Genomic DNA, 23,207 nt, shown 5'->3' with positions numbered 1-23,207 from the left:
GAAGAAATTGCTTCTAGGACTGAGAAGTTTTTTTCACATGTAAGGCAGCTCTGAATCCTATGCCCAAACTGGTAGAAGCCACTTTTCTTGTTGAAAGAGTTGCTTCTTAGCAGATTACAGCCAGAGTCATGAGCGGATATAGCCAGGATGTTGCTAGAAGGCAACATGGTACGAGGTCTGGAGTGAACGAATGGAGGGCAGCTGGCTCCACAGCTGTGCAAACTGTGTAATTCTATGGTTTGAATGGGAAGCAATGAACAGCCCTAAACTTCCGCAGATACACATGGGACGTTTAAGCCTCTCTCTCTCTCAGAAATGAAGGTTTTGCCTGAAATCTCTGGTTGTTTTCTTAAGGTCAAAACAAATAAGGAGGGCATTTAGTTGGAGAAGTGGGAGAAGGTGAAGAAATGGGAAGAGGAGATTGTGAAAGAAGGCTGCACCTGGTTATTTGGCTGAGTGTCTGTCTAAGGCCAAGTTGGACTAATGCCCCACATGACACTGGCTAGTAATTCTAGTGTGCAGTGCAGTTACTTTAGCTTAAAAATGACAAGTACCTTCTCGAGGACTATTATCAAGTGGAAAGTTGAAGTGAGGCAGAGACTGCACTAAGCAGTTAAAAATTTATGCAATTCCTAAACACTCATAAAAATTCAAGCCCTCTGTCTCTTATGGACGGATAACAACATCCTGAGGTGACTGCATTTCATACAATGCTGAGAGTTGCCAGTGGAAGCATAAACAAACCCCAAATTATAAATTGGTAGATGCTGTATTCAGTCTTTCTGGACTATTGAGCTGTGTGGAATTTCTGGCCATGGCAAAGGCAACATTTTAGGTAGAATCAGTCTATTTTTTCACATTTTCATTCTTGTGCTTTATGTGTGCCAGAGCGAGCCATTTAAAGCTATCCCATTCACCTAGACCACATCTGTTTCTTGCCTTTGAGTAATACTTGACTGTTGGCAAAGCATTTTCACATTTGGTCCTCACAATCATAATGAAAATTAGGCAGAGAGTGTTATGCCCACGGTACAGGTTTCAAACATTCAGCAAGATGATTCAACTCATTAGTACCAGACTCAGATTTGGAAACAGCCAATCTCCGAAACCATCGCAGAGCCCTTGTGCTCATTATTCAAACAAGAGAAACGTTCCTCTTGACTCTCAAAAGCCAAGAGTCTGTGCTTTTTTTTTTTTTTAATGTACTGTCCTGACCATGTGGATGGCTTCTCAGACTGAAATGCTGTGTTCTCTCTTTTTCCCTTCCCTTTTTGCCTCTGTCCTTTCTTCTCTCTGTGTCTCTTCCTGTACTCTTCTTTTTATTCCCACCCTTCACAATGCTTCCTCCAAGTTCAGAGGATTATTACAAAGTCCAGTAGGTTATTCTTCTCCATGTGGCCGTTTGCAAAAAAAAAAAATTTGAAGGTTGATTCATTCAACTCTAGACAGAGGACAAACTATTCTTAATGTAAATTTCCTTAACTTTCAGAGTCTGAGGGTGACTTTCTGTCTCATTTTGGGCTGGTCATATTCACTCTGTAGCATAGGCAAGACGGATTGAATGGGGGTAAAACTTAGCAAAGAAAATTTGTTCCTTATGTGATAGCTTCTGAATTTGTAGCTCATTTGGTCTTGTTAGATGTGGTAATGAGAAGGCACCTATTTTTTTTTTCTTTATGGTAGCATCTTGGAAGAATTGAGGAAAGGTGAGGTAGACCAGAGGAACACAATGGCGCTTATTTCTCCACTTTGTGTAATGAGTACTCACTATATGCCAGGCATTATTCTAAGTTTTTCACATTTAATTAATTATTTGCCCTTCAAAACAAACCTCCAAACCATTATTAGTCCCATTTTACAAGTGAGAAAACTGAGGCAGGGAGAGGTTAAATGACTTGCCCAAGGTCGTACAGCTAGTAAGTGAAAAAGTAGGGATTCAAACCCAGAAAGTCTGGCTCCAGAGTTTATCCTCATAGTCACTATACTACCTCAGAAAAGAGAGAATTCTTTCCCACAGCTCCTCTTTCTACTCTTTGCAGGGCTGCATTATGACTTTTGTGGGTCCTCAGTGCTTTTGCTCTTGTAGACTACTTTTACCCCCCCAAAAATATTAAATACCATATTTTATGACAGTGTTGGCATGAAAACAAATATAAACCAACCTGGACTATATTTAATTTTTTTCTGAGTTTAAAAGAAATTAAAACATTTTCGTGGGCCTCTAAATGTACTGTGAGTCTAGACTCTGGGCTCTGGCCCTGGGCTTTTTCTCTTTCACTTTGAGTCATATCCAGGTAAGAGAATGAATTTCAATTAGGGGGATAGAAGTACTAAAATGGGTTTCCTTGCAAACACTTTTTCTGAATTCAGAAATAGCCCTTAGAAACTACCAATTAAATAATTTTTTTTAAACCATGGGTTATAAAATCATTTAGATGGGTCATAATTAGCATTTTTACAACTAAAATATGTTAGAATGGAATGGAGTTGGAGGAGATGAAGTAGGATAATACAGAAAACATCAGAGTACATTCAAACCTTATAAAGGTATTTTGAGGAATACAGTTGACCTTCAAACAACACAGGTTTGATCTGCACGAATCTACTTATACGCAGATTTTTTCAATAAATATGTACAGTACTGTAAATGTATCTTCTCTTCCTTATGATTTTCTTTTCTCTAGCTTACCTTATTGTAAAAATACAGTATATAATACATATAACCAACAAAATATGTGTTAATCTACATTATCAATAAGGCTTTTGGTCAACAGTAGGCTATTAGTAGCAGTAAAGTTTTGAGGGAGTCAAAAGTTATACGTACATTTTAGATGGTGTGGGGGTTCGGTGCCTCTAATGCCATGTTGTTCAAGGGTCAACTGTATTTTATTCCACTTATAAGCATGTATGTGTATTATGCGAAGTGATATAAAGTGCATTTCTTACAGTGAATCCTAGGCAAATATTTTTTAAAATACTGAGCTAGAATGCATTCTGAGTTCTATCTCTCTTTCCCTTAGCCATGTTCATTTTAAAATTTGATTTCATAGGAAAGCTGATATGTTTGCTCTCTTGTAATAAATCATGGCCATTAAAAATGTAGATTTTTGAAGTTATATAAAACATGATCCAAATTCCAATTCTTCTTCTTATTCCTTTTATTAGCTTTATTACCCTTGCTAAGTTATTGAACCTCTTTGTGACTTAGTTTCCACATGGATAAAATAAGAACAGTATAAATAATGCCCACAACTAGAATAGGGTCATTATGAGAAATAAATGAGCAAATGCTTTATAAGCCCTGGATACAGTATACTAAATGCTCTATACATGCTGACAACTCAATTACTTGTTTCTGGGCCAGATCTCATTTTTAATCTTACATGTGTATAACTGCTCATTTGCTACTTCCACGTGACATGTCTGCACTTGAACTTCTGACCTTTTCCACATACCCCCAAATGGCCCTTCTATCCTTCCGATTGTGCAGGCCAAACCTTTGACATACTCTTTGCTCCTCTCCTTCCTGCACAACCCACATTCAATCCATCATGAAAGCCTGGCCATACCATCCAATGAATCCAGAACCTGACCACTCCTACCTACTCCTGCTGTACCATGCTGCCGAGCCACCATTTCTCTGGATTATTCTCACAGCTTCCCTGCTTCCACGCTGCCCCACCATAGTCTGTTCTGAATATTGCAGCCCCAGTGATCTTTTCAAAATCTATTTCAGATCATGTTACTCTTCTGCTCACATCCCTGCATTGTTCCGCATTTACTAAGTGCAGTCAAAGTCTTGGCAGTGGCCCGCCAAGCTCTATGTAATCTGGTCCCCATTCCCTCATTAATCTCCTCTCCTCCCACTCTCCCCTTCACTCACTCTTCAGCCACACTGGGCTCCCTGCCAGGTCTTGAACATACTGGAACTCTTGATTTAAGTCCTTTCCACTCCCCTTCCCTCAGTTTTCTCCTGTTCTGACCTCCATCTCATATTGGCATTGCTAGTTCCCTTGCCTACTTTGGAGAATTTTGTTCAAATGCCCTCTCAGTGTTACCTCTTTTGCAATCCACCCCTTTCCTTGCCCCCATATGCCTTATACTCTTAGCTTTCTTTATTTTTGCCTTAATGCTTAACTTATAAAATACTATCCCACATACTTAGATATCATGTTATTTATTGTCCACAACCCACTTTTAGAAGTTAAAATTCATGAGGGTAAAATATTTGTTTTGATCACCAATGTATTCCAAGTCTAAAAATGGTCCAATACATGTTTAACGTCTTAATATTCATTGAGGGAATATTATTATACTATTATTTCTTCTTATCTTCCTCCACCCCCCCAAAGAAAAACAGGGCTCAGATGGAATAAGGGATACATTCAAGCATAACAAAGCTCTTTCTACACTTTTGATTAAACCACGATTAAATATTAAACCAACTTGTCGTCACTTGATTGGTAGAGATCCAGAAATAATGGGCTCTCTAAGTCTTTAAATGGCAAATGATCATATTGATAAAGTTCAGCATAGTTTCAAAACCACAATATATATTGAATTCTCAACTCTACCATTATAGCTCAAGTATTTACTATTCAAAGATTCTGCTGCTGAATCATTAGTTTTGAGTATACAAATGTGGCAGAAAAGATCAATAGGAAACCTACACAACACTTGCCGACATAAATGTTAAATAACCACTAGCAAAAGATTATTTCTATTGTCCTTTGCTAACCTGTGTAGAAAGTGATGTGAATCCACCATCATTCAAGAAGGCCATACAATGGCTTTGTCTTTTATTGAACTATCCTTCTTTATATTAAATACTTGTAAATTAGAGTAAGTGTCAATATGGCCCAAATATGGTCAATATTTTCCCCCCCTCTGAAATCATATCCACATTATCACCCACCAGAGTGGGTGGGGAGAGTGATGAAAAAAAATATGAAAATGCTAGAGTTCTTCTTTTACCATACAATGAGGAAAATGTTATATCCATTAACAGTTCCTTCAGGCTCTTTTTTATTTACATAACATAAAACACTGGCTATCATGTGTGTCTCTCTTTTTACCTTACTGAGTCAAGGAGAAAAAAATTGAAGTTGCATATATCAAAGAGTAACTCCATAAGTAATTTTTAAATATTTTGCCTAGTACTAAATGTAATGTAAACATGTATCAATATGTCCAGTTCTGACCAATAGTTTATTTGCTCTCGTCAGCTTATATGCCTGTGAAGAAAAGGAAAGAATAGTTCTTTGTAGTTCATGGCCAAGTGTTACAGTCAGTGCCTAGATGTAAGGATTATTCTACCTTCAGATTCCAAAGGGGTCATGGCAGCTTGGTTGAATGCAGCCTTTTAGCTAGTTGGCATACATGTTTACCTTCCTTGGTAATTTAAAAGACTAAAGGGAAAATACAAATCTTATATTCCCATTTCATTTTAATTATATAAAAGAGAACAGGCTCACATACTTAAAACGGCAATTGGGAACTGTATTAATATTTTGTTTCTTCACTCTCCATTTATTGCTAAGATTTCCCTAACACCTTATTCAGTCAATATTTATAGAACATCAACTGTGTTAAAGATGCTATAATCCCTGAATATTCTATTAAAAATATTTTAATTAATATTGTATATATAAATGTGTCTTGTAATATATATTAATTCTCTTTTAATTCAACTTATTTTTACAATTTAGCTATGATCTAATGTTTTAATTCTTATTATAATTATGCTATTTTATATGTTTTATACCATAAATAAGACTATTTGTAAAATCAGATTATTGTATGTATCCAATAATACAGCTAGAGCTAGAATTATCAGCTATTAATACAAACTTTTTATTAGATGGAATTTTAGAGATTTTAAATTCCAAATCCCTCCTCTTGAGCTGAGAAAATCAAGCCCAGAAAAGTTAAATGACATGTCCACTATCCTAATAGAAGAGATGCATTAGAATCAAGTTCTTCTGATTCTTGCCTCACATTTTTCATATAAAACTCATCTCTGTGGTCTTTCATGGAATTAAATTATATGGACATTTACAGACAGAACAAATAAGTAATGTATCCTCTAATCATAAGATAATAGTAAATACAGTTCTTCGATGTTAAAAAAAAATTTCCTGGCAAAATATTCTAAATAAATTTAACCACTCAACATAGATTTTCTGTTTGAGTTATCTCATAAATATATAAATTTTTGTCGAAATAATGACATGGTTTATATATTATATATTTATGGTTATATATTTGCAGCAAAAGGATTTCTATTTCCTCATAACATTAATTACTTTCCTGTACCTTCTTTATATTATTTTATATGTTACCTGGAGTGGTCTTCACTAGTACCACCTTAATGTATGAAATAATGAGATTATTGATTAGCTAGCTTTGACAAAGGCACAAAAGGAGTGCACACTTCAGAAAGCCCCACAGTAGAGACTCCTGGCCATCTATGTGGTCAGCCACTTGATTTCTGGCTACTGAATGTGAAAAGCAATACTAAAAAAGAGCTTGGGCCCACCAAATAAATCCCAGGCCCATATGATCTGCTTTCAATTTAAAATCAGTAATAAATAAATATATATATATATATATATATATATATATATATATATATATATATATATATAGAGAGAGAGAGAGAGAGAGAGAGAGAGAGAGAGAGAGAGAGAGAGAGAGACCGCGCACTATATTGGCATTCTTCAGTGAAACGGTGAAAGAGCATGCTTACAAAGACCTTCAGTCTGGTGAAAACCTTGGTTTAGCATGACGATATTCACAATGTTGCCCAGCAACAGTTCTCATTACAAGTAATGATAGCACATTATGGGCTGTCACTTCTCAATACATTGGGCCTTCATAATTAGCTAAGGAATAAAAGTCTTCCATCTCAAGAAAGGTAGGAAAGAGATTTCCTGAGACCCAGTTTATAACTTAATCTGGCTGACCCATCCATTCTTATAGGTAGCCAGAGCAAGCCAATTTTCACTCTCACTATCCTCTGGGCCTGAAAGAGTAGAAGAGACCAACAGAAGTCAGAAATAGCTATTCTTGGGTAACATCAGGAACTAAAACAAATCTTAGCCTTCCAAGGAGAATAAGTATGCGGGGGTTAAACATGCTATTATTTTAAAATCTCCTCCATACAAAGCAATTCTTAAATGTCAACAAAGTCAAACCTCCTTATAATTAGAAAATTCCTTATCTTCTCAAAAGTGTCCAATGTGGATTTTGTGTTTTAAATAATCCTAAATCATCAGTGTGACTCACCTTCCTTCTTTTGGCATCCCTTTAAGAAATTTAAGATATGCTTAAATCCTCCGTTTATCATAATACTTTCATTCATTTTAGTGTGTAATCACAGAAAACTTTTCAGTTTCAGCATCTTCTATGAATCGAATATTCTTCTATATATTGTCAATATATAAAAATAGCATACACTAGCCCGTAGGAAAATATTGCAGGTGAGCAGCAACTCTTCACTGCTTTCACTTCAGTGTAGTGAATGAATGACCTCACACGGCACGGTACGTTCTTACAAACTAAATGTCACTGATGTTCTTTGCTAAGTGAGAACACAATTAAAAACACTTGCTACTAAGAGTGTGAGCATACTCTTCTGATATATCTTTTTAATACATTTGAAATTCTCGGGGGGAAAAAGAACCTCTTCCAAAGTTTTAAATGAAGTCTGATGTGTCTGGGTAACTTTAAGCAAATACATTGGCTTGGTTTTCTCTGGCATTTATACTATCTTCAGCAAACAATCTATCAATATTTGCATAATACGCTAAATGTTAAATAGAAGTTAAAAACCTACAAAAGGGGCTCTTTTAGAAACAAGTCATGGTTCAGAAAATTTCTGTTCTCTATTTCTCAATTTAGGCTAAACCTTAAAATTAACATCTTCATAAAGTTATGAAAGACCCACATTTTGGTGCTATTCTTTGACTGACTTGGGACTGCAGCTGAAGGAGTATCTCCTTCACTCAAGCTGTGGAATTATTTCTGAAATGATATTATTAAGTACCATCAGGGACTGGATATAGTTGAAGAAATGCTTCAGTATTTAATTAGCATTCAAAATGCCCAGTCCACTTTATTTGGCAACTGTAAAAATTAGTTTAAGGGAGTTGGTACACAAAATGATTTCATGATATCCAAGTAAAATTATACATATATATGATATTCTTGAAGGATTATCAAACCTCTAAAGCATTACACATGGACTTATATGTAATGAGTGGGTATGACAAAACAAATATTAAACATAAATAGTTTAAACCAATAAAGAATTTCTTTGGAAAGAATAAACAACAAGTGACTGTTTGGGGGTGGGAGAAGAGTGGAAAGAAAAGGCAGATGAGAGCTGCCTTGTTTAATATTTTATAAATTGTTGTTAAGAGACAAACAAAATTCTCTCTATGCCCAAATTATGTAGTTTATTCAGAGTGTGTAGGCTCCTCTGTTCAGCAACACTGATAACGACACTAATAGTTTAATTACAACTTGCTGCTTAAGGAGATAAACAAGGCTGTTTGCTTTTTAAACCAGGGGTTACAATTACTTTTAAACGCCGGGAAAGACACATCTGCAAGTAGATCTTACTATGTCAGGGAAGCAACCAAAAACCAGCTGGGAAATAAACAAAGCCCCAGGAGTGAGCAGCCGGCGCAAAATTAGAGCAAACCACCAGATTGGAGCAGTGGAGCAGTAGGCGTGAGGCATAGTAAACAGGCAACAAATCTAAGTGGGCAAGGATAGAAAAGTTTTCGGTGGCCAGATCTTCCGCGTTCTCCTTGGGATTCCATCACAGAGACACTGAGCACCCCTCCTTCCGCTGTCCGCCTTACAGTCACGTCCCTGTCACACAGTCCTTCACTTCAGCACCACCGAGAAGGACAGCTCCCCTAACTGCAGAACGCAGCCTGTGCGACGGCCCTCCCTCCTCTACCAGTGTCCTCTCCACAGCATTCTCTGTCTTGCTGGCGTCTTTCTGGACACTTTGCTTTTAGGGGTATTCTAAGGGAGATATGGAAAGGACTGAGAGCTTGTTTGGCTTGTTATTTCCAGATGAAAGGGAGACACATTCTTTCTGAAAAGTCTAATAGTTTAATTGGCCTCTAGAGCAATTTAACCAGAATAAAAGATTGCAAATCGCTGGGTGGCAAAATAGTTCAATGTAAGTCAGTGGTAGCTGAAACTCTTTTTAGTGCTCTAGCCTATTGTTTTGTTGTAAAAGTACTAGTAGGAGGTAAATAGCCTTTACTAACTGCAGCTTTAGACCCTTTCCTCTCATGTTAGCCAAAGACACTATAGGAATATACCAGAGTTTGATAGCAAAGGGCTCAAGAGAATACATCCTAATATCACTGGGTGGGAAAACAGTCTTGGTCCTAAAAGAGACTTTCTCAGTCCTTTCCAAGATCCCTCACAACCTTATCCTGAATCTGGAACATACAAGAGTAGGATTAACAGTTCCAAAGTGAGACCACAGGTTACTACAGCATGCCACAAAAACTGCCAAAGCTTCCCCCAATAAAGTCTTCTTTCCCCAGCCCCAAATCCAGAAACAAACTTCTAGGAGTGATGAGAAAACATAATTAGAAAACCCAAATCACCAAGACAGGAAAATTACTCTCCAAGGAACTTGACACTTTGGCACATCCAGTTGCCATTCTTTCAGTCATAAAGACATGGTTGCTTAGTGAACATTTTGTCCATTCTTCACCATAGTGTATAAAATACTCATCATTTGAAGGTTCTCTTTGCTATAGCACACGTACACACACACACACACACACACACACACACACACTTTGTTTGATTTAGTTCCATTTTCAAAGGTTTAGTATCCTAAAGAAAATAGTATCATCTGCTTTTTTAACTTACTTTGAAAGAGGGTCTTCAGGAAAATGCCCTCACTCTGTTTGTGTTAGAGTTGCTAGGATACTAAGGGACTCTAGAAAGGCAGAAACACAAGCTAGGGTGGAGGCTTAGGAGCCATTCAGAGAAGGCAGCACTGTGAAGTTAGTGGGGAGCAACTTTCTCCCAGTGGTCGTTACCATCCACTCGTAATGAGGGGTGAGGTCTGCCTGTGAATCTGGAGCAGTAGCAGCAGTGGAGACATCACACACTGGGTACTTATCAGGTCATCTTGAGAGGTCTTAACTCAAGCAATTTGACTCTGAATCCCTCAGTCTGCTCTATTGCTCTTTCCTTTCTTCCTTCTCCCCTATCCTCTCATCTTCTTCCCTCCCTCCTCTACCTCAGTTACTCTTTTCACTTAACACCATCTGGGCCACTTTGGGCACCAGTTCCAGTGACACCATCAAATCACCTAACACGTGTCGTATAGACCATTTTATTACTATTATCATCACCATGGTTGCTTGCCAACTGCTTGGTGCAGGGAAAAGGTCCTGTTCCCAGCTGTCAACCCCACCCCCTCTCCACTTCAGCACCACAGCGGTCGTATTAATCAGGCAAAATCACCAGAGTCTGAATGTCACCAACAAGTTCCACCCACTCTATAGTAGCCCCACCAGCAAACCTTGCCAGCAGAGCCTGTCCAGACCCTCCTCCCACAGCCAGCGCATTCTCAACGTCCTGACCCAGCTCTTGGTTATTCCTATGATCATTGTTTTATCAGTGGCAACACTTTCTTCTCTTCATGGAAGAGGAAAGCCCGTGTGTGACTCCTGGGCGAATGTACGGCTCCTTGTACTACCCTCCCCCACCTCCCCAACACACACACACACACACACACACACACACACACACACACACACACACCCTCTTTACACAGGAGACACAAAGAGAGCGAGTGAGCGAGCGCACCCCGGCAGCGCAGGGCTGGGTAGGAAGGGGGGCAGGAGGGGAGGGCACAGCCGGGCGGGGGAGACCAGAGGAGGGGCTGGGGGCTGAGCTAGCCGGCGAGGAGCAAAGGTAGGGAAGGAAGCCAGGTGGGGGAGAGAGCAGGGCAGGAGGGTCGTCCTTACCTGCCCCTAGATTAAAGGAGATCCTGGCCTCTGCGAGGTACGGCGTGTCGCTCTTGGAGCGGACTCTTCTGATGGGCCGCCGGTCTATATCATCCTCCGAAGATGCCGCCATTAATGTGGGAGGCAGAAGCAGGGTCGCCCGGCGAGCTGAGAGGGAGAAGGAGATGGAGAGAGGGAGACAGGCGGAAAAGGGGAGGAGGGGAAAGGAAGAGGCTCACACACATGGAAAGGGGGAGGGGAGAGGGGGATGGGAGAGGAAGGGTAAAGGGATGGGAAGGGAGGGGGGGAAAGAGAGGGAAAAAGGAAGAAAGAGAAAGAGAGAAAGAAAGAGACCGAAGGAGAGAAAAGGGTGAGGGGAGAGAAAGAAAATCCGTTAAGGATTTGTGGACTGGAGCAGAGATCAGGCAGGCTATCCCTGGCTGGCGCTCAGGGCTCCCCCTAACTCCTCTCCCAGTCACAGGGCCAACAACCGGTCAGTGCTTCGGACTGACACCCTCCCTCCTGCCCGCAGACCCGGTTTTCAGCTCTTGGCACAGATAGGCTAATGCGAAGGAAAAGACTCCAGAGCAAAGATGCCCAGTCAGCACTGTGCCCTCTCCCGCCAAATGTACTTACTCTGCTCTTCAAGTGTACACTAGGGTATCCTTAGCTCACAGGATTCTCTAGCCCAGCCAGATACACCTGCTTCAGCTTTCCCTGCATAAATGATACTCCTGGGCTGCAAGCCTAGCCCCAGCTGGTCATTGAGGAGGGCACTGCACCCAAAGTACCCCTCTGTTCCCTTTTGACCAACCAGAGCTCAGACAGAGGCAGAGCCAGATGTGAAATGCTCAGAAGCAAACTTACCAGCCCCTTTGAGCCCTGGAGCTGGAGGGTAGAGGAAAAGTGTATGCACGTTTAAGAGCAGTTTGGCAGTAACTTTTCTAGAGTTGGTATTTTGAATGTAGACTAGGCATACTCACACAGAAGTGAGTGGCTCTCTTTTACAACCACTAACTTCTATGATGAGTTTATCTCTACATAAATGCCCATCCATTTAACCTTCAACTTTTTATTTGGTGCCTTTGGATTGGACTTGTAGTCTCTATAACTCTGTACCATTGTTTCTGAAAAAGAGGTGAAGATCAAGGGCACTTTACATTTCTTTGAATGTGTGTCCTGCAACCTTCCATGTTACACAGCAGAAGGACCTAGAAAGGTTTCTGGAGTGTGGATCAGAATGGTTTGATGCTCCTACTGGAACTATTGACAGACTAACCCTCTTTTATGTTTGTCTTTCTGCAGCTTCAGTCACTTGGTCTTTTTGTGGCCTGATGTTGCCTCTGTTCTTTCTAATAAGAGCCCACCTGGAGTACACAGATAAATGTTACCTTGATTCCCTCCCTCCTACAAAGAAAATCTGTGTCAAGTCATGCCCTTCAGTTTCAGATGAGGAAGTCCTGCTCTGACTGCAAGACTTCCCTCTCCACCAGCTGTCAATTCTAACTCTCATCTTGTATTCTTGAACCACAGAATTTTCAGTCTCTCTACATTGGTCTCCTAACTTCACACATAGGTAGTAATTCTTGATCTTAGGAAAAATATATCTGTCCTTTGCCTTACTGCTTCCTCCCTCTCTACCATACTATTTCCTTCCCATTCGGTTTAACTTTCCTGTGGAACTTTTGCCCCCATAAGCTCTATTTTTTCTTCAATTCCCTCTTTTCATCCCTACAACTAATTTCTATCCCTACCACCGAGCCAAAGTTATTTTAAAGGTCATCAACATCCTGCTAACAGTTAAATCCACTTCTTCCTTGGCTTCTTTAAAGTATGTAGTAATCTATTCTTTTTGAAATCTTCCGCTTTGGCTTTTCTGTACTAGACTATCTCCCTAACCACTATATTTCTAATTGTTAGTCCATTTTCTGCAGGTTAATTTGAAATTGCTTATCCTGGTATTCAAAGCCCTTTACAACCTGATTTCCACCTGTCTTTCCAAATTCATCTCCTATTGTTTACCTTCAGTCTGCTTGGAGTTGTCCCAACAGCCTGGCTCCTTTCTGCATCTGGACCTTCGCTCGTGCTGCACATCACAAATTTCTTTCCTATAAACTTTCCATGTTCTCCCTCAGGAATGTGAGCCAACTGGCCCACCAGTCTATGGCATGAACCCAGTACACAATAAATGTTCAATAGATACTTTTGAATAAAGGAAGTGAGAAGAGGGAGAGAGGGAGGGAGGGAAGGAGAAAGAAGAGAAAAAAGGAGTGAATGAGGGTTACATACTAATGAGTACCTCAACTGGGGACCAAATCCATGTCTGCCTGATTCCAAATCCAGTGTCCTTAACCAGTATCTTGATTTGCTAAGTATGTATACTTGGTTGACTAGCCACATTTTAAATTCACTTTTCCATGATACTTGCCTCACTATTCAGTCCCATTTATGTCTGTTAAACACAGATTAAAAATGGATGCCTCCTATCCCAGGGAGGTATTTGGCTCTCCAAATGAACCATGACTAATCAGGCTGCAAAGCAATATTATGACTATAACATTTAGGTTCAGGCTTTTAAGGAAGTGCAAAAGTAAGGAAATAAACTCAAACAATTCTGAGCACTGTATAAACTATACCTCTCTTTGAATGAATGCAGTGCTGTTTGATTATTTGAAATGTTGAAATGTTTGGGATTCCCTACACCCTTGTATGTTCCCTCATCAGCCATGTCTCTAAAATAAATAAATAAATAAATAAATAAATAAATAAATAAATAAATAAATAAATTTGAAAGAATACCTAGTCTTAATGTTCCCTGGGTTTCTTTGATTTTACATATTAATAATTCTTGATATAGAGAGGTACATCTCTGAATTTCTGTTTCTTATTCACTCAACATTTTCCAGGATTAGGAAATTAAAATTACTACAATTTACATTTACCTTTCTTCAAAAGAATTTAAATGCACTTTCATATTATTTCATTATGGATATAATTCTATATAGATACATTTTACAAAAATAACAAAATACTATATATATGTTCATGTTCTTGAATTATTTCCTCACATTTTCATTTCTGACTATGATTTTCCATATGTTTTTGGCTTCTCTAATTTATTTTCATCTTTGTTTCTCTCATCTATTTTTTCCCATTCTCTTTTCACTTTGTCTCTTTTCTTATATCTTTCTTAGTTCTAACAATTCCCTTACAAAATCAGTCCCATTTCATGTATCTCCCTCTTATGTTGTATAAGGATTCACTTTTGTGAGCTTGTATCAATATTTCCATATTTTTTATTCTCTGGGATACCTTTCACATAAATGACCTCTCATTATAAAATATCTGACCGAGTGACAACAAGGGAAGAGCCCTAGAGTGGGATCAATGACAGTGGGTGCTGCTCCCAGTACTACCACTACCATTAATTAACACTGGACAAACCACTTACGCTACAAGAATGGCTCTCAAACACTTCGGCTATAAAAATGCAAGTGGGTGATGAGGGTAAGGGGGATCAAATATATGGTGATGGAAGGAGAACTGACTCTGGGTGGTGAACACAATGGGATTTATAGATGATATAATACAGAATTGTACACCTGAAATCTATGTAAATTTACTAACAATTGTCACCCCAATAAATTTAATTAATTTAAAAAAAATGCAAGTGCAGATAAGTTGGGCTTAAGACACTGCCTACTTCTAATACTCCATGAATATTTGCAGCTATTCTTGTGTCTCTATTCTTTCTATAAGTATCCATGGCATATATTATCTCTTCATCCAAAAAACTACATTGCTCCTTTGATTTATAACTAATATTGAGGAAACCACGTGGTATCCATACTTCATTCAAATAATTTCATAGTCTTAAATCTATTATGTAACAATACATCCTCCAGAATCTATTTTTTTCCCCTCATATTACTTCTATCATGAGGCAAAACCCATATGATTGTTTGTGCGTGTACATGTGTGACTATGGGTGTATGTCTAGAAAGGACTGAATTCAACTGTGATCTCAACAACTTCAAAATGTAGTGGGGTTATTTGTGTGTGTGTGTGTGTGTGTGTGTGTGTGTGTTTACAATTACTTCCTTTTGAATATGACTACTAGCTCAGGGTGAGGGCTGCTTTCTTTTTTTCTTTTCTAAAGTCAGTCAACATTTTAACACTGAAGACCCTTTCATGCATTGTTATATCCAGAGCTAAAGCCAGAGGAAGATACAGCACAATAGGTATATTCACCCCTACTCTTCATTTATTTTGTTCGTCTTAATTTCTTTCTGGAATGTTTTGTAGTTTTTCATGTAGAAGTCTTGCAGCTCTTTTCTTATATTTATTCATTGATATTTGATAGTTTTGATTCTATTGTAAATGATCCTTTTCAATTACATTTTCTAATTGTGCTGGTATATAGAAACAAAATTTCTCCCTTTATTTCTGTTAGTAGTTGCTTGGTATATTTCGGTGCTCCCTGATTGGGGGCATAAATATTGATGACTGTTATGTCTTTTTGTTGTATAGTCCCCTTTACCATTATGAAATGTCCATCTTTGTATCTTGTTACCTTTTTCACCGTGAAGTCTGTTTCATCTGATATCATTATGGCTACACCTGATTTTCTCTGGGTACCATTTGCTTGGAGTGTCGATTTCCACCCTTTCACTTTGAGTCTATGCTTGTCCTTGTAGCTGAGATGTGTCTCTTGGAGACAGCATATGGTTGGGTTTAATTTTTTGATCCAATCTGCTACTCTGTGACTTTTTATTGGTGAGTTCAGTCCATTTACATTTAGGGTGATTATTGATACATGAGGATTTCCTGTCATTCTATCTTTAGTAGTCTGGTAAGGCTGTGTCTCCATTGTTTCTTTGCCTTTTTGTTGTTGTCTATTATTTCTATGTGGTGGTATTCTATGATATTTCCCTCTGTTTCTTCTTTTCTTACAGTATATATTTCAGTTCTGGATTTTTTTTTTGAGTGGTTACCCTTAAATTTATGTAAAAGAAAGTTTGATATTTAGAGTATTCCATTCTCTTCAGCATGCTTACTTTCTCCATTCCCATATTCTGGAACAGGACTTTACTCTCCCCCTTTTTATGTTTTGGTTGCCACAAATTGTCCCTGTTGATGGTGATCGAATAGCCTCCTTTAGTATTTCTTGTAGTGCAGGTCGTGTATTGGAAAATTTCCTCAGCTTCTGTACGTCTGGAAAGGTCTTTATTCCTTCTTCATATCTAAAGGGTATCTTGGCTGGATATATTATTCTTGGCTCATAATTTCTCTCTTTATTTTTTTTTTTATTTATTTTTTTTTTTAACAGGGGAGAGCGCGAACGCAGTCCCCCACTACCACAAATTATGCAGTCGAGTTTCCCACATTTGGGGAAATCGCAGGGGTCAGCACATCCGGAGTGCAATGGATAAGCCTCGCCCTGGGAAAACCACCTTCGTGATCATGGTATCTCCCCTGCCAGGTAAGTATAATAATTTCTCTCTTTAAAAGTTTGAATATTTGGTTCCACTCCCTCCTGGCTTGTAGAGTTTCTGCTGAAAAATCTGATGATAATCTAATGGGCTTTCCTTTGTAGGTTACCATCTTTTTTTCCCTGGCTGCCTTGAGGATTCTTTCTTTGTCATTGATTTTAGACAGCTTCAATACAATGTGCCTTAGAGAAGGCCTGTTGGGATTCAGGTAATTAGGTGTTCTATTTGCTTCTTGGATTCGAGGATCCAGTTCTGTCCACAAGTTTGGGAAGTTCTCATCAGCAATTTGTTTGAATATATTCTCTGAGAAGACCTTTCTTCTCCTGTTATGCACATTATTCTTATATTGCTCTTTCTGATGGAGTCAGAAAATTCTTGTAGAGTTCTTTTATTTTTTTTAAGTCTCTAGTTTCTTCTTCCATCTGTGTAATTTACAGGTTTCTATCTTTGATGTCACTGATTCTTTCCTCCATCTGGTCAACTCTACTACCTAAGCTGGTTATTTCATTCTTGATTTCTTCTATTGAGTTCTTAATCTTCAAAAATTCTATTTGGTCCTTTTTTAAAATTTCAATCTCTTTCATAAAATGCTCATGTTTTTCTTTGATTGCCTTTCTGAGTTCATTAAACTGCCTTTCTGTGTTTTCTTGCATCTTGTTGAGTTTCTTCAGAACTGCAATCTTGAATTGTCTGTCATTTAAGTTACATATTTCCATGTTTTTAAGTTCCTTTTCTGGAGAGTTTTCACTTTCTTTCTGAGCTGTCTTGTTGCCTTAGTTATTCATGGCAATTACTGATTTATTATTTCTCTTCCTAGACATCTACAGGAATGGCTTCTGCAACAGATTGATAGGAAGAAGTCTTTCTTTTGTTTTTAAGTACTTGTTGGAAGAATGTTTTATTTTCTCTCTGACTGCATCCTTTTTTTCCTCTCTCACACAGTAGTGCTATGTTTTCTCTGCACTATTCCAGCTTCTCACACAATGAGGATTCCCTGGGAGATCGGTTTCTCCTCTGTTAATAGTTCATCTGGGTCACAGGGCACAGTTTCCTTGTGGGTATGCCGAGAGCTTTTGAAGTTCCAAAGCTCTTCCTGCACCAGATTCAGAACCCGTATGTTTCAGCAGTTCTGTTTACTCCTGCAGGGATCCACCCAGATAGGTGGGGCCAGGGGCTGGGTGAGTTGTGAGAGATGGCCCAGAGCAACATCGGCGACCACCACCACAGCCGATCCCACTTCCACAGCTCCCTCCCCTTTGCCAGAACTAGTTGGGCTGTGAATCTGTGTCTGCGGTCCACAGTTCTTAGAACAGCAGATATTCTGTTCTTTTGATCTGACACTGCTGTTGTTCCGCTTCTAGCACCGGGCAGGTGGGGACGGGGAGAGCTCTGGGAGTGTAGGGAGGGGGCAGCTAGTCTCAGTGCCTAAGGCTTCCGTTCTCTGTTCAGCAGTGAGGGCTGAAACCACTGTTTTCAGCCTTCTTCCCTCAGTCTTTTCTCCGAGGTCTCTGCCGTGAGTGTTGGGTTCAGCCGTGTTATATGCTGCCCCCTCAGCCCTGTGGGCCATAAGCGGAGCCCTAGCAGTCCAAGTTCTTCCCTCTCCCGCAGCTGCGGTAGTTCTGGGATGCAGCGAGCTCGGAGCACTGAGCTAGGTCTGCGTCCTGCGCCCCCGCGGCTCCGTCTCTGCACTTCTCCCTTCCTTCCTCCCCCACTCGCGAGATTCATCCACCCCTAGGTGAATTCAGTAGTGGGCCTCTTCGTCTTGCCTGTCTGCTGTGCAGGGAGTCCTTTGTGGAGTTATTGTTGTTCGATTAGTTGTAAATTCCTCACGCCACCATTTTGATGATTTCTCCAATTTTTAATTTTAACGAGATTGGTGTGTGCGTAATATCTCATTGAGGTTTTCATTTGAATTTATCTTTTAGTAATCATGCTGAGCATCTTTTCTTATGCTTATTAAACATTTGCATATCTTCTTTTATAAAGAGCCTATTCAAGTATTTTGTCCACTTTTTTTTATAAATCGAGTTGTTTGTCTTTTCATTATCGTTTTAGAAGTTCTTTATATATTCTGATTACTAGTTCTTTTTCATTGTATATGTTCCATTTATATTAGTTTAAGAAAAAGCAAAACTAATATACACTGATAGAAGGTTTATTAGAGAGATATTGTCTTTGAGGGGGCACAAAGGATCTATCTGTGATGTAGGAAATATTCTGTATATTGGCCTGAATAGTGGTTATACTTTTCAGAAAAGGTGCTTACTTTAGTAAAAGTTCATCAAGTTATACATTTTATATTTGTGCACATCACTCTACATAAGTTATATACCACTACAAAACAAAATTATATCATACTTACTTTAATAAAAATTGCTAGCTACCATTAGCTACACATTTAGAAATAAACTATTACATCATTTTTGTAAATGAGTATATCCTGGAGAATATCATAGTATGTGAAGTATCATAGTAATTTGATACCAGCCATTGTTAATTTAAAAATAAATGCACAACCTCTTTTTAAATAATAGAAAAATCTTTCAGCTTAAGATGTACAAATAAATTGGAGAATTATTGCTTTTAAGTGCCAAATATTTACAAAACCTCACTATTAATAATTAATGTAATTAGCTTTGATTTAATTAACTAAAATAATTTCTTAATAGCTTTGACCATCTTCATGAATATTAATATTCCACTATTCCACTATGCTAAAATTCTATACTTTTTTTTCTGTCTCAGATTAGTTTTAGGCTATCATCATATCTATGGCTTGACATTTTAAATATTCTGCTCCTAGCATTCTGTGCTGCATTAATAAGAACAACAAATAACTAGGTTGGAAATGTAAATAAGGAAGAAAGAAAGAATGATGAGAATGGGCTTCTTTTTATGCCAGGAGCAAGGCAGCATTCCCCCACAGAAAGGTGCATGTCACAAGAACAGAGGAGATAGCTTGAAGGGGCTTGTATTGGCCAATATGCAACAATTTGAGCACAAAACAATTAACTCTACTAATAAATGATAAACCATCAATAATAGGTATTTGTGAGTCCTAATAATAAATAATAAATGGATAAAAATGATAATAAGTGGGTAAATAACTAAATAAGTAAATTCAGGAGAGGGGAGGGCTAGTGCTTACAGTAAAATGTTGAGGGCTGACACAGCATAGAGAGGGATATGGAGTTACTAAGTCATCATTTTGCAAATATCATAGTTAAGATCAAGTAAGAACTAATAAAGGATGCTAAGTTTGCGGAATATTTTGATGATGAGCAGGGTATGTTAATGATCTTAAAATTCCTCTCTGGAGTATTCCAGCCTAGAATGCATAACCTGAGTCTCACTATGAGAAATGTCAGACCACCTCAAAAGTAAGAATGGTCTGTTAAAATAGGGGAAGGGAACCGCAGTCTTAAAAATATGCCAGTGTCCTAAAAGACAAATTAAGACTGTGGAATATACATACAAGAGAAAATAAAAAATATCTGAACCTAGACTGGACTTTGTACTGAAGTGTGATTTTAGACTTAAGATCAGGAACAAGACAAGGCTGTCCACCTTTACCACTTTTATTCAACATAGTATTGGAAGTCCTAGCCACAGCAATTAGATAAGAAAAATAAATAAAAGACATCCAAATTGGAAAGGAAGAAGTGAAACTGTCATTATTTGCAGTCATTACTTTAGCTCTTTTGACATCTAAACAGTTTGGAGGGTCTTCAAAAACATAAAAATAGAATTACTGTAAGACCCAGCAATTCTACTCCTGTATATTTATCCAAAGAAACCCAAAACACTAATTCAAAACAATATATGAGGCATGATGAAACAATAAGGTGAATGTTTAAATAAAAAAAAAATATTACAGTAAAACACATTGCCATTAATACCACTCAAAATACTCCCCCTTGCTTCTAATACACTTATTCTATCATTTTTGCCCCTTTCTGAAGTAGTTCTGAATGTCCTCTTTCGTGAGTGACTTTAGTTGTGCTGTCATGGATTCTTCAATGTCCTGAAACATTCTGACTTTGGGGAAGAGCCAGAAGTTGCATGGTACCAGATCCAGTGAATAAGGTGGATGAGGACACACCATAATGTTTTATTTAACAGAAATTGCCATATACTAGAAGCGATGTGTCACATGGAGCATTGTCATGATGGAGCATGATTTATGGCACACTTTAAACCACACCTTCTCTCAATCGTAGCTCATACCCAGCAGACTGCACAGAACAAGTTGAAACTTGTCACACACTGTTACTAAGGTTCAGCGCACCACTTCCCACATTGAAGACCCCTGCCTTTCCATTGGATGGAATTTGGCAGCAGCATTCACCGTATTTTGTGATCACAACATAAAGGATCTGTGTCACACATCGCTTCTGGTATGCAATTTCTGTCAAATAAAAACATTACGGTGTGTCCTCATCCACCTTATTTACCAGATCTGGTGCTGTGTGACTTCTGGCTCTTCCCCAAAGTCAAAATGACCATGAAAGGTAAATGTTTTGAACTGAGTCAGGACACCACAGCAGCAACGACAGCACAACTAAAGACACTCACAAAAGAGGACTTCCAGAACTGCTTCAGAAAGTGGCAAGAATGATGGGATAAGTGTGTTCGAAGCAAGGGGGAGTATTGTGAGGGGCATTAATGGTAATGTGTCTTTCACTGTAATCAATTTTTTTTTAGATCATACCTCGTATGTATCCCTACGTTCACTGCAGCGCTATTTACAATAGACAATATATGGAAGCAACCTAAGTGCCCATCAATAGACAATTCAATAAAGAAGTGATATATATAAATATAAATATATATGAATATATATTTATATATAAACATATATATTTAAATATAATATAATATATATAGTATTACATATATGTATATAAAATAGAATATTACTCAACTGTAAAACAAATAAAATTTTACCATTTGCAACAACATAGATGGACTTAGAATGTATCATACTAAGTGAAATGAATCAGAGAAGGACAAATAGTATATGCTCTCACTTATATGTGGAATCTAAAGAACAAATAAACAAACAAACAAAATAGAAACAGACCCATAGATACAGAGGGCAAACTGATGGTTGCCATATGGGAAGGGGGTTGAGGGGCTGGGGGAAAATGGTGAAGGGATTAAGAAGTACAAATTGGTAGTTACAAAACAGTCAGGGGGCAGTAAAGTACAGCATAGTCAGTAATATTATGATAACTATGTATAGTGTCAGGCCGGTACTAGACTAATCAGGGAAATCACTTCATAAATTATAGACACCTGAAACCTATGTAACTTTACAAACAACTGTCACCCCAATAAACTTTAATTAAAAAAATAATAAAAAAAGAAAAAAAATTATAGAAATATCTAACCATTATACTACTCACCTGGAACTAATATAATATTGAATGTCAACTCTAATTGAAAAATAAAAAATAAAATAAAAAACTGTGCATACCAAAAACAACAACAAAAATGATGGATGTAAGACTATTTAATAGCTACCCTAAAATTAGCATAGTGGCTTCTCCTTCACAGGGACTACATGTTGGTTTATGTAAAATTGTGCCTAATTTAAAAACCACTTCAAGATATGAAATATAATAGCAAAACCTGTTCAAGTATCAGAGCCATGTTCTCTCTTTCTTTAAACAAATTATCTGCTCCCACAAAAACTTGTGTGGTGTGGTAGCCGGCCTCCAAAGTGGTCCCCAATGATCCCAAACTGTTGGTATTTTTGCCTTCGTGAAGCCCCCTCCCCCAGTGAATCATGGTTGGTCTCTGCAACCATAGACTATGGTAGAAGTAATGGTGTATCCCTTCCAAAGGTAGGTCATAAAATGCACTGTGGCATCTAACACGCTTTCTCTTTGGGTCTCTTGCTCTGGGGGAAGCCAGCTGCAATGACATGAGCACACCTAGGAAGCCGATGGAGAGGCTCATGTGGCAAGGAACAGAGGCCTCAGGCCAAGCACCACATGTGTGAGCCCCCTTAAGTCCCAGTCAAGCATTTGACAGCAACCTAGGCCAACATCCTTACTGCCTCCTCAGACCCTGAGCCAGAATCACCAATGTAAGATACCCAAATTCTTGACCTACAGAAACTGTGAGATAATGTTTGTTGTTGTAAGCCACTAATTTGGGGCTAATTTGATATGCAGCACAAGTAATACACATGGGTTCTCAATGGCCTCAGAGCACCAATCATGAATGCTTAGATACCATCTATTTATCAGAAAACCCGAATCGTAACCAGTTTGATAGATCAGTTAGCAAATTTTAAGATAGAAGATTCAAACAAAAATTAAACAAGCATTATCAAATGATAGTACAAATCTTTGCACAGGAAAATCTTTCTTCTTCTCCTCCCATCTTTGCACGTCTAAACTCTGCCCATCCTCTGGCTGAAATGTGTTTATTCCCAGCCCCAATCCAGCAAACTGTGACAATATAGTATCTTCCTTTTTCTTTATCTGTCCACCTGTGGCAGTTTCTAATTTTCACCTATATGAACATATAAGCTATAATGTGGATATCATTTTCCTTGCAGAAAATATGAAAAAAGGCTTCCTGAGTTTGTACCCAAATTCTATACATAATAGTTGTATGATTTTATGCGAGTGACCAACTTCTTGTGCTTCTATAAGATGGACCTTACATAGCACTTATGTCTTAGGGCTACCATGAGGATTCAAAC

General features: G+C 38.3%; 1 protein-coding gene across 7 annotated transcripts in view; it reads right to left on the bottom strand.

Annotated features, from left to right (window-relative positions):
- PHACTR1 (phosphatase and actin regulator 1) overlaps nt 1–23,207 on the bottom strand; it is a 504,389-nt gene that overhangs the window by 466,190 nt on the left and 14,992 nt on the right. For all 7 annotated transcript variants that reach the window (XM_081056333.1, XM_081056322.1, XM_081056326.1 and 4 more), the window contains one exon: nt 11,019–11,165. In XM_081056333.1, coding sequence (XP_080912459.1) covers nt 11,019–11,165 — 147 coding nt within the window. The remainder of the gene's footprint in view (nt 1–11,018; nt 11,166–23,207) is intronic.

Source organism: Rhinolophus hipposideros (genome assembly GCF_964194185.1).
Source record: "Rhinolophus hipposideros genome assembly, chromosome: 8".
In the NCBI taxonomy this organism is placed as follows: Eukaryota; Metazoa; Chordata; class Mammalia; order Chiroptera; family Rhinolophidae; genus Rhinolophus; species Rhinolophus hipposideros.
Note: the sequence above shows the minus strand (reverse complement) of the source record. Positions and strands in the feature narration are given on the sequence as shown.